Here is a 12,306-nt window from a genome sequence, read left to right on the forward strand (position 1 = left end):
GTGTTAGCCAGGATGGTCTCGATCTCCTGACCTCGTGATCCGCCCGTCTCGGCCTCCCAAAGTGCTGGGATTACAGGCTTGAGCCACCGCGCCCGGCCTCACAGTAACTATTAATAAGACACAACTATATTTCTAATACCTCACTTTCAACTGAGAGATTATTTAAATGATCACTTAAGCCATGGGAATCTCAATATAGATGAAAAAACAAGACTTGCCCAATCTAGTTCAGAGAGTCGCTGAGAGAGTTTCTCTGACACATCATGTAATTCTTGTTCTGTTAATCTCTTTCTTGGCCTCTGGGGAAAAGGTGAATTGCAGGATGAGGCTGTAGCTCTGTTTTCATTTCTGTAATTAAGTGACCATCTGACAGTTAAAATAGCTAGGTGTCTATTATTTAGTTTAAAATAACTGTAATACATACTTTAACAAATATTTCATTCTGGTCTTCACAGCTAAATTTGGAGATTATGCCCCTGCATTTTCAAATTTCTTTGCAAACAGACTGTAAACACTTAAGTCTGCAGTAATGTTACCTTTTTCCTTTGGGAGGCTTCCTTGTCCTAGGCCCTTGGACCTGAGCTGGGTACACGTCCTCTTTGCTGTCTTTCGGCAACTTGGAAGTTAAGAAAACTCTGTCATCTAGATCCTATTAAAAACAGAAAACAGTTGATTTGAAAAAGCTACAAATAAGAAACATGAACTTTCTGGGGGTGAGGGAGGGAGGAACTGTGGCACAAGCTATGTGCCTTCAACCTCCGTTTGGAAGTGCATTTGTCAAAAGACCCTATTGACACTCAATGCACCAAAGAACTGGAGCGATGTCTAGAAATTTGGGCTGAGAGAAAAAGTGTGGCTTAGGATGCCATTCAAATAAAAAGACAGGCCAGGTGTTCTCTAAATAAGAAATTTCAGGGATTACCACTATGCCTGGGCAACAAAAAAATTACCACTAGTACAGAGTATTCAAGTGGTTATCTTTTGTATTGACGTCAATAAAGGCTGTCCAAAATTGAAACAGTTAAAACAAAGACAACACCTCCCAAAATATGAATATAAACCCTTAACATTTTAAATTTTTTTTTTTTTTTTTTTTTTGAGTTTCGTTCTGTTGCCTAGGCTGGAGTGCAAAGGCTCGATCCACCTCCCAGGTTCAAGTGATTCTCCTGCCTCAGCCTCCCTAGTAGCTGGGATTACAGGCATATGCCACAACACCCGGCTAATTTTTTTTTCACTTTTAGTAAAGACAGTGTTTCGCATATTGGCCAGGCTGGTCTCGAACTCCCGACCTCAGGTGATCCACCTGCCTCAGCCTTCCAAAGTGCTGGGATTACATGCATGAGCTCCCGTGTCCAGCTAAATTTATTTCTTAGTCTTAGAGATCATCTTTTAGAAGATACTTCTTGTGATGAAGAAACATTTAATGTTTTTTTGGTTTGTTTGTTTTTGAGATGGAGTCTCACTCTGTCACCCAGGCTGGAGTGCAGCGGTGCAATCTCGGCTTGCTGCAACCTCCACCTCCTGGGTTCAAGCAATTCTCCTGCCTCAGCCTCCACAGTAGCTGGCATTACAGGCGCCGGCCACTGTGCTTGGCTAATTTTTGTATTTTCAGTAGAGACAGGGTTTCACCATCTTGGCCAGGCTGGTCTTGAACTCCTGACCTCGTGATCCACCCACCTCAGCCTCCCAAAGTGCTGGGATTACAGGCATGAGCCATTGCACCTGGCCATTTATTTAATGTTTAATGATATCTTTAATTTCACTTCATTATCTTTTTCTATTAGAGTAAAATTAAATACCTTTTAGTAGGCTGGGTGTGGTGGTTCATGCCTATAATCTCAGCACTCTGGGAGGCACAGGCAGGCGGATGAGGCCAGGAGTTTGAGACCAGCCTGGCCAACATGGCAAAACCCTGTCTCTACTAAAAAAAAAAAAAAAAAAAAAAAAAAAAAATTCAGCCAGGTGTGGTGGCATGTGCGCCTGTAGTCCCAGCTACTCGGGAGGCTGAGGCAGGAGAATTGCTTGAACCTGGGAAGTAGAGGTTGCAGTGGGTGCAGATTACACCACTACACTCCAGCCTGGGCGACAGAGCAACACTCTGTCTCAAAAAAAAATAAAACAAACAACATAATCTTATTTTTATGAAACTTTTAAAACAAAGTATTTCTAGCTTAATTATTTCAAAATAAATACTCCTATTTAACTGCCACCCAGGTCAAGAAACAGAATATTACCAGCTCAGAACCATCTCCAAAACTCCCACTATGATTCTCCGAAAAGTAAACATTATCTTATGACTCCATTTTAACCCCTCTTTTTATCCACTCTACTTTTTAGATGCATAGAATGTTGAGAATGTGGTCACCTAATGCTAATAATGCTTATTTCATCTCTGTACTTTTAATGCATTGCTTGAATGTTTAAATAATGAGAACGTATCACTGTTTATATATCTACCTTGTGTATATACCTGCCTGTTGTTTTCTTATTTTATTTTTTTCTTTTTGAGACAGCATCTTGCTCTGCTGCCCAGGCTAGAATGCAGTGGTGTGGTCACAGCTCACTGTAGTTCCTGGGCTCAAGGAATTCCTGCCTCAGCCTACCAAGTAGCTAAGATCACAGGCATGCACCACCACTCCAGGCTAATTTTCTATTTTTAGTAGAGACAAGGTCTCACTATGTTTTCCCAGGATGGTCTCAAACTCTGGCGCTCACATGAGCCTCCCAAAGTGCTGGGATTATGGGTGTGAGCCACCAAACCCAGTCCTGTTCTTTTTAAAAAGATAGGAACAGGATGACTAAATAAAAAGGGTTTTCTTTCTTTCTTTCTTTGAGATGAAGTCTCACTCTGTCACCCAGGCTGGAGTGCAGTGGCACGATCTCAGCTCACTACAATTGAAGCAAATAAGCCAGTATGGTATGAACAGTGGTTCATGCTGGATAATGGGAATATGCATGGATGGTTATTTTCTTTTCCACTCTGTGTTTTCTAAATTTGAAATTATTAAATTATGGATACAATATGGACTCTGAAGCCAGAATGCCCAAGTTCAAATCCTGACTCTGTAACTGCTGTGTAACCTTACCCTGTCTATATCAGCTTTGCCACAATAAATATCGTAGCTACTCCAGAGTTGTTATGGGCAGTAAATTATTCAACACCCCTAAAGTATCCAGAACTGCGCCTGCCACAAAATAAACATTCACTATGTGTTGGCTCTTATTATTTCCCTTTATATACATTCATCTTTCTCCTATCTTCCTAGAACAAGAATGTGCAGGTGTATACAGAGGCAAATTTTAAGGAGGACAATGCTTTGACTAGTGCAATATGCTTGACAATTCTAGCAGAGACTTCTTTAAATATAGGGGCTTCCCTGACAAAGAATAAAGACTTCACCAATACACACACACACACACACACACGGGCTTCTAATCAATTACCAACACAGAGACACACATACACGTGTACTTCTAGCTAACTGAAAGTAAGCTTTTCCACTTACCCCAGAAAATTCCATATGCTCTTGAGTAGAATTTACAGCTGGGGGGCAGTGACTTGAATGCAAGTATTCTTTTCCTATGGGGCAGGGTGCTCGAGGCTCTGAAGGGTGGTAGGGTGGATGTAAAGGAATAGCTGCTCGGATAGGCTCCCCTAGCTTCCTAGCATTTGGAATCCTACTCACAGAAAGGGTTTCTGCTAGTAAGACAAATTAAAGTGGATATTACGATGCAATTCTAAGAAATAAACCATTTTATATAAATACATACGTATATAAACATGTTCAAACACATTAGAAATATTTTTTAAACTTAAGACAAAGAACATAAAAAAATAATTAAACCAGAGACGTAGCCTCAGCACACAGGGATCTAACTAAATTAGAAAGTAATTTTCTTTTTTAATTTTTTTAGTTTTAAAAGAAGTAGAGAGGAGGTCTCACTATGTTGTCCAGGCTGGTCTCGAACTCCTGGGCTCAAGTGATCCTCCTGCCTCAGACTCCCAAAGTGCTGGGATTACAAGTGTGAGCTACCATGCCTGACCCCGGATGTAATTTTAATGTTATTATCATAAAACTGTTTCCTGAAAGTTACTTTAAAATAATAAAAAACTGGAAGCAACTTAAGTGACTTGAAGAATGTTATGTTATGTGAATTATGGTTCATTCACATGTTACAAAACTCATTAGGCAGTAATATTTTTATGTATTACTACCACATGAAAATCCTGGAGATGATGATAAGAAACAAGAATGATTTTTCCAGGCCAGGTGCGGTAGCTCACACTTGTAATCCCAGCACTTTGGGAAGTTGAGGCAGGCAGAACACAGGGTCAAGAGTTCGAGACCAGTCTGGCCAACATGGCGAAACCCCGTCTCTACTAAAAATACAAAAATTAGCCAGGCGTGGTGGCAAGCGCCTATAATCCCAGCTACTCAGGAAGCTGAGACAGGAGAATCCCTTGAACCCAGGAGGCGGAGGTTGCAGTGAGCCAAGATCATACCACTGCACTCCAGCCTGGGCAAGAGAGTTAGACTCTGTCTCGAAACAAAAAAAAAGGAATGTTTTTCCAGTTACTATACTTTGTTATTTACCAATAATATGAAGACCACCAATAGATGTACTAATGTATCAGAGACTCTGTCTCATTTAAAAAAAAAAGAAAGAAAGAAAAGGTGAGTGTCAAGAATTTAGATAATAGTGGATGCAAAAATATGCAACCAAAGACCATCTTAAGCAGAATTCAGAGATCATAATAAATAGCAAACATTTACAAGTAAGATCATGTAAGACCAAAAAGGATCTCACATACAGCAATAAAAGTAAAAAGGTCAATAGCAACAACAATTGCCCCAAGAATGATCATCAGCAGTAAAGAACTAACATCCATTACAACTCACTGTCTTCAACAAAGGATGTCCTATTTTTGGACAAAACACTAGGAGAGTACAACACATCTTCACGTGATTTAGAACTTGGTGAGACTGAGGTTTTTTTAGACAGCATTTCATTAGGACATTGAGCACCTAGGAAAGAAAATATTAAAGGTAAAATGTTTAACTATCAAAATAGTTTACTGAACATTATACTAAAAGCCAAGAGTTTTGTATTCAGGAAACAGAAATATTAAATAATGCTGAAAGAAGTAATGTTGGTCCAACTGCTCAAAATACCAATTGTTATTATTTTTTTCAGACCAGAGTTTCCCTCTTGTCACCAGGCTGGAGTGCAATGGCACCATCTCGGCGCACTGCAACCTCCACCTTCCAGGTTCAAGCAATTCTTCTGCCTCAGCCTCTGGAGTAGCTGGGACTACAGGCACCTGCTACCATGCCTGCCTATTTTTTTGTATTGTTAGTAGTGACACGGTTTCACTATGTTGGCCAGGCTGGTCTCGAACTCCTGACCTCAGGTGATCCACCCACCTCAGCCTCCCAAAGTACTGGGATTACAGGCGTGAGCCACTGTGACCGGCCATAATATCAATTATTTTTAATTGCTATCAGAAAGATGCCCTTTTGTAGTCCAGAAACATTTATGCAATTTAAAAGCAGTTTTATATAATGTTTTATTATTTTGCTTTAGAAAAATAGGTGCCAGGGTTATGGAAATGCTGGCTGTTATATGGGCACGTCTTGGTATGAATAGATACCAGTTAGGGTCTTAGCTAGTACCACAAACAATGACTCATGGTCCAGGCCAGGCGCAGTGGCTCACACCTGTAATCTCAGTACTTTGGGAGGCCAAGGCAGGCAGATCACTTGAGGTTAGAAGTTCAAGACCAGCCTAGCCAACAAGGCGAAGCCCCATCTCTACTAAAAATACAAAAATCAGTTGGGCATGTGGCGCATACTTGTAATCCCAGCTGCTTGGGAGGCTGAGGCAGAGGTTGCAGTGGGCCGAGACTGCGCCACCGCACTCCACCCTGGGTGACAGAGCAAGACTCAGTGTCAAAAAAAAGACTATGGTCCATATATTGAAGCCTAAATTAGATGCCTGTGAATGTATATGATAGCCATCACTTTAAATCTAAATATGAAAGGAAGCTGCCATAAGTCCTTTTATCACATCAAACCCAAACACCTTGGCCAGGCATCTCTCTCAATCTTTTTTCCTTTGCCTTAACTGCATTATTCTTAAACACAATTCCCCTCTCTACTTATAATGTTAAAATAAGTAATTCATTTTACAGTAACATCTTTTTTTACATAGCACTTGACATCACGAACCTGTTTCTGCAATCACCATCCCTTCCATTCCCAGTCAATCCATCTGATTCTCTTCCTTCAAGAAGCATTCTTGCAATAGCCACGCTTGACTCTGGTCCTTCTGTTACTGTGCCTATCCCAACGGCAAGCATAGCTTTTTGGTCTACTGGAGGGTGAGTTTGCCAGGAACCAAAAGGGAGAATATTCCAAGACTTATGGTCCATATACTGGTTTAGTAATTTATGAAGCCAAGGTGGTCAGGATGGGGTAGGATGATTGGAGGAGGGAAAAGGTTGGAGGCTCAAAAATGGGGCTTGAAAGATATCCAGGTCTACTGTGTGCAAGCAGTAGGCTATTAGAAATCTTGCCTGAAGCCTAGAAGAAAAACTGCCACTGCGTGTACGAACTTCTTGGTTGAAACAATGAAAAAAGTGAATCAACCACCAGTTCAGGAAACTACAATTAAGGAATACCCTGAAAGTGTGACCAGACTATAAGATGTATCCATAATTCTCTTCCTAGGGTATCAGGAACCACAAATTGCCTGATAAACTTGCATACATTTATTTGCCTCGGACTTATCTGCCCATATGCCTGTGACTTCAGATAAGTGTTCATATTTAATGGGTAGTGGGATATTTGGAATTTCAAATCCCATGCTCAGTTAGGGCTCTCTCTATTCTTCTCAATTTTAAACACTCCTACATGCCATTTACATTTTTATAGTTCTATGTTGAATAATAACTGATACTCAAGGTTTAACTACTCACCATTACTTCTTAGAGAAAAGGTGTGCGCTGTGTCTCCAAGTCTAATGATTTCACCGGTGGATTCTGCTTCATCTCCATCCCAAGAGGGGCCCAACGTCTCAGAAGACAAGGAGCACCTGAAAAAGTTCCCTCCTTCACTCAGGGCCCAGCCTGACCAGAGGGCCCTTCCCTTGAGGACCTGGACAGCTGCTGGGTGCAGAAAAAGGAAAAGACTCTCCCTTTTGCTGCTTAGCATGTCTTGCTGCTTATGTTTTGTTTTGACTGATACATGAATGATGGAAATAGCTGTATCTAAAGTGTCAATGATTAAATGTATAGGAGAACAGCAAATACTGGTGACTCTAGAGTACGGGAGTAAAGGGGGTGGGATGCTAATTTTGCATTAAATATCCTTCAATTGTTTCACTTTTGCACTTATTTTATTACTTTAAAAATCTTATGGAAAGAAGTTCATCAGGCCGGGTGTGGGGGCTCACACCTGTAATCCCAGCAATTTGGGAGGCAGACATAGGTGGATCGCCTGAGGTCAGGAGTTCACGACCAGCCTGGCCAACATAGTAAAACCCCACCTCTACTAAAAATACAAAAAATTAGCTGGACGTGGCGGTAGGCGCCTGTAATCCCAGCTACTCTGGAGACTGAGGCAGGAAATTGCTTGAACCTGGGAGGCAGAGGTTGCAGTGAGCCAAGATTGCACCATTGCACTCCAGTCTGGGCAACAAGAGCGAAACTCTGTCTCAAAAAAAAAGAAAAGAAAAGATGTCCATCTTATGATGGTCTCCTTTGAGACATGTTTTTTACAACGTACGATACCTAAAAAAGAAGGCATTGCCTGTGCTCTTCGAACCATGACAAACTCTATTTTTTAAAAAAAATGAGAATCAGTTATTTAAAAGAAAGACATAGCATTATGTTCAACCTCTAATTAACAAGAAGTGCAATCAAACCTGTCATGACAATATATTTTTGTCTATGAAATAAGCACAAGCTTAAAAACTGTGAAAATGATCAATGATATTGGCTCATGAGGGTCCTGTAACCCAGCATTTCTATATTGTTGGTAAATGTACAGTCATGGCCTTTTTGGAAAACAATCTGGCAACTTCTGTTATTAGCCTTAAAACATTTATACTGTTTTACTCTGAATCTAGCCTCAAAATATAAGGAGAAAAAAGGAATAAACATTAAGTATCACGTTTTTGATAATATTTTTAAAAACCCTGTACTTCAGAAGAATGGTTTAGTAATTTATGACGTATCCACATGAATGATGTTATACAGTGATTAAAAATTATTATACAGAATTTAGACTGGGCGCGGTGGCTCACGCCTGTAATCCCAGCACTTTGGGAGGCTGAGACAGGCGGATCACGAGGTCAGGAGATCAAGACCATCCTGGCTAACACAGTGAAACCAAGTCTCTACTAAAAATACAAAAAAACTAGCCAGGCGTAGTGGCAGATGCCTGTGGTCCCAGCTACTCGCGAGGCTGAGGCAGGAGAAGGGCATGAATCCGGGAGGCAGAGCTTGCAGTGAGCCGAGATCGCACCACTGCACTCCAGCCTGGGCGACTGAGCAAGACTCTGTCTCAAAAAAAAAAAAAAAAAAAAAGAATTTAACAACTTGAGGCCAGGCACAGTGGCTCATGCCTGTAACCCCACTTTGGGAGACTGAGGCGGGCACATCACTTGAGGTCAGGCGTTCAAGACCAGCCTTGCCAACATGGTGAAACCTCGTCTTTACTAAAGATACAAACATTAGCCAGCTATGGCAGCGTGTGCCTGTAGTCCCAGCTACTCAGGAGGCTGAGGCACAAGAATCACTTGAAACCGGGAGGCAGAGGTTGCAGTGAGCTGAGATCGTGCCACAGCACACTCCAGCCTGTGTGACACAGCAAGACTCTGTCTCAAAAAAAAAAAAAAGAATTTAACAATTTGAGAACACTTAATGTGAAGTTTAAAAATGCAGGAAACGGGCCTGGTGAGGTGGGTCATGCCTATAATTCCAGCACTTTGGGAGGCTGCAGCAGGATGATTGCTTGAGGCCAGGAATTCAAGACCAGCCTGATCAACATAGCAAGACGCCATTTCTGTTTAAAAAAAAAAAATGAGAAAAATTAGCCAGACACACCTGTGGTCCCTGCTACTTGGGCTTAAGCCCAGGAGTTCAAGGCTACAGTGAACTCTGACCACGCCACTGTACTCCACCCTGGGTGTCAGAGCAAGACTCTGTCTCTTTATTAAAAAAGCAGGGGTGAGGGGCAGGCAACAAAATTATATAGACATATGACTAAATCCAAAAAAGAAAAAAACATAGTAAAAAGGACTAAAAAACGTAACAAAATGTCAACAGCAGTTATTTAGTTTGGAATAGATTTTTTTTTCCTGCTTTTTCTATTTTGCAAGTTTTTTGCAAAGATGATGACCTACTTTGATGGTTAAGAGAAAAACAGGGCCCGGGCGCAGTGGCTCACGCCTATAATCCCAACACCTTGGGAGGCCAAAGCAGGTGGATCACCTGAGGTCAGGAGTGCAGGACCAGCCTGACCAACATGGTGAAACCCCAACTCTACTAAAAACATAAAAATTAGCCAGGCATGGTGGTGCATGCCTGTAGTCCCAGCTACTCAGGAGGCTAAGGCAGGAGAATCGCTTGAAGCCGGGAAGCAGAGTTTACAGTGAATCGAGATCATGCCACTGCACTCCAGCCTGGGAGACAGAATGAGACTCCGTCTCAAAAAAAAAAAAAAATTAAAAATGAGTAGGTAGTTAATACTGAGATTTAGGTATTATATATAACTCAAGGTTCTTAAAAACTCCCTCAGGTAGGTTTAAAATATGAGAAGCTAGTAGAAGTTTCACATTAGCTTTTTTTCGTGCCATCTTGGTATATTATGTGCAATTTTAATTCTTAGTCCAAAAAGTGTAACTTGTATTCATTAAATTCAGAGACACTGAGTGCTACCTCCCAAAAGAAACTCTTTTCCATGATGATTTAGATTCTTTAGTACTTTCTGGCTCTTCCAAACGTTCTCCTCGATCGGATTCTTTAAAATACTGTTGAGTTTCACCTGTTCAGAACAGATAAAAACAATACCAAAAAACCCCTAAGTGAATACTACTTTTTCTTTGTAAGAGGCAGGGAGAGGTAAGGACAGTGAGGCAACCCTAATTTGCCATGGTAAACAGGGTTCTTGTGAAAGTACAATCAGAAAGAACCAAATCTTCGCCTGTAATGAGCATGTATTATTCGAGTAACAAAGAAAAAAGAATGTTGCTTTAAAAACAGGGCATAGAGTTGCATGAACAATGTTTTATTTCTTAAGTTGGTAGCAGGTCCATTTAATATTCTTATACCTCTCCATCTGTAAGGTATGTCTGAGGTATATCAAGATAACAGAAAACATGATTGCATCAACGTAATGCAAGCTCCAAGATAATCATGCCTTAGGCTGAGTCAGGCTGCATCAGGGCTTGGATGAAATTTTTCTTAAGATCATCAGTCTTTTTTCCACCCCACCATACTTGAAGAATACATACTTTCACCAGTGGCTATAACTCACTAGGGAAACGATTTCAAAATATAGGTAGGTGAAACCTCCCATGGTTCAGATTTACCCCTTTGGATATTTTCATGTCCATGTCTAGAGATTCACTATTCAAACACCCACCTTTTTTTTTCTATTTCCATATTCACCAAGCAACATTTCAATAACATCAATTAACATTTACTATGCATTTACTCTGAGCTAGGCTGTGTGCTCAACTGTTTACACATATCTACTTACTTAACTTTCAGAACTACTATGAAAGAATTTCAGCTGAGAAAACAGGCTTAGAGAACTGCCGTCATATAGTGAGAGGCAGAACCCAGCACTGAACCCACGGTCTTCCTTTGAACCCCTCCTTCTTCAGTGGTAAATGATAATGCTAGCTCAGGTCCCAGGTAGAAGCTGCCCTGCACAGCTGATACGATTAGTGATAATAAAGATTTGTTCCCCATTACTGTTAACAGGCATTTTTGAAGACTCTAATCAGCTCTAGGTAATACTGCCAGGTAAGTATATTTTAGACCTCCAAAGATGAGAAGCAGACTAAGAAAATGCTGTCCAGCTAAGGTACTGTCATATAGGGAAGCCTATCTGAGCAACTTCCCCAGTAGCTCACCACATACTGCCGATCTCCCCTGGGAATATCCTTCAGTCTTTCATCACCACCAGACTCACATAAAAGTATCCCTCAGCTGTGCCCTCCTCTATTCATCCCCACTGCCGTATCATTAGCCAGGCACTACCATCCCTCCCCTTCCTGCGAGCAAGCACTAAACTGTAAAAAACTGCTGCTCTCTTTACATTTCAAATTAATCTCTATCTCTTTACTTAGAGGTAATTTTCTACCTCTTAACCCTATTGCTAAAAAAACTAAAAAGGTACACACCATACAAATACCTACTGGTAGCCTTGAATTAGGTGAGTTCCACCTGTCAATACTCTCCCCTAGTTCTAATTCCCCCTTTATGCTTTTAACGTACGTATTTATGGCTGTCTCCCTGACTCAAGTACAGGTTTGAGAGCATCAACATGACACGCAGCTTGGAATCCTCCCAGAGTACCCAGGCACATATAAAACACTCAATTTTTGAAACCAAGAAAGGTCCACTGTGGCAGACTTTTCAATTTTCCCTCCCAGCTTTTAAATAGTTTAGCAACAATGATTAAAGGTAGGAAACTATCTCTAACTAAAAACTTTAAGATTAATTTCAAATGTTATAATCACAGGTCTCACTAAGTGAGAATGAAGGAGGATGAGCCTACCCCAATTTTTTGTCTTAATTTATATTCGAATTTATGTAAATTGTGGTTGCTGCTGAAAATTTATTTTGGGTAACTTTTCAATATAAGAACAGGTAATATATTACTCCATTCATGACCAACAGCATTATTCACTTAATCTCAAATTATTAAGACAGTTAAGTTCTTTTACTTTTTGCAATGATAAACATTTGAAATATTTAGGCTGTCACAAATGTAAGTGCAAGCTAAAGACAGAAATGCACCAGTTCTTCCTGTTGATGCCTCAGTAACATCCAAATGTTCAGCATAAATGGCAGTTCAGAAACACAAAATTTTGGAGTAGGACATTTTATGCAATCATAGGACAATAAATAATTTAGCCAGAAATTTACCTTTCTAGTATAAATTAGTTTTAAAGTAATTTATAAGCAATATGCAAGTTGATAAAGAACATGACAGTCTATGACAGTTTCCAACCAGCTAGAACAGTAAGAATTTGAAATTTACAACTAAAGTTATCAGGTATACTGTATCA

The 12,306-nt window shown here is 40.5% G+C and overlaps 1 protein-coding gene across 3 annotated transcripts in view; it reads right to left on the minus strand.

Annotated features, from left to right (window-relative positions):
- Nucleotides 1–12,306, minus strand: part of CEP95 (centrosomal protein 95) — a 30,412-nt gene that overhangs the window by 11,760 nt on the left and 6,346 nt on the right. For 2 of the 3 annotated variants that reach the window (XM_008012083.3, XM_037993703.2), the window contains exons 5-10: nt 9,944–10,049; nt 6,980–7,095; nt 4,902–5,027; nt 3,507–3,700; nt 537–649; nt 219–348 (exon numbers count right to left, since the gene is read on the minus strand). In XM_008012083.3, coding sequence (XP_008010274.3) covers nt 219–348; nt 537–649; nt 3,507–3,700; nt 4,902–5,027; nt 6,980–7,095; nt 9,944–10,049 — 785 coding nt within the window. The remainder of the gene's footprint in view (nt 1–218; nt 349–536; nt 650–3,506; nt 3,701–4,901; nt 5,028–6,979; nt 7,096–9,943; nt 10,050–12,306) is intronic. The other variant, XM_037993702.2, reaches the window with a different exon arrangement.

This window comes from Chlorocebus sabaeus, chromosome 16 (assembly GCF_047675955.1).
Source record: "Chlorocebus sabaeus isolate Y175 chromosome 16, mChlSab1.0.hap1, whole genome shotgun sequence".
In the NCBI taxonomy this organism is placed as follows: domain Eukaryota; kingdom Metazoa; phylum Chordata; class Mammalia; order Primates; family Cercopithecidae; genus Chlorocebus; species Chlorocebus sabaeus.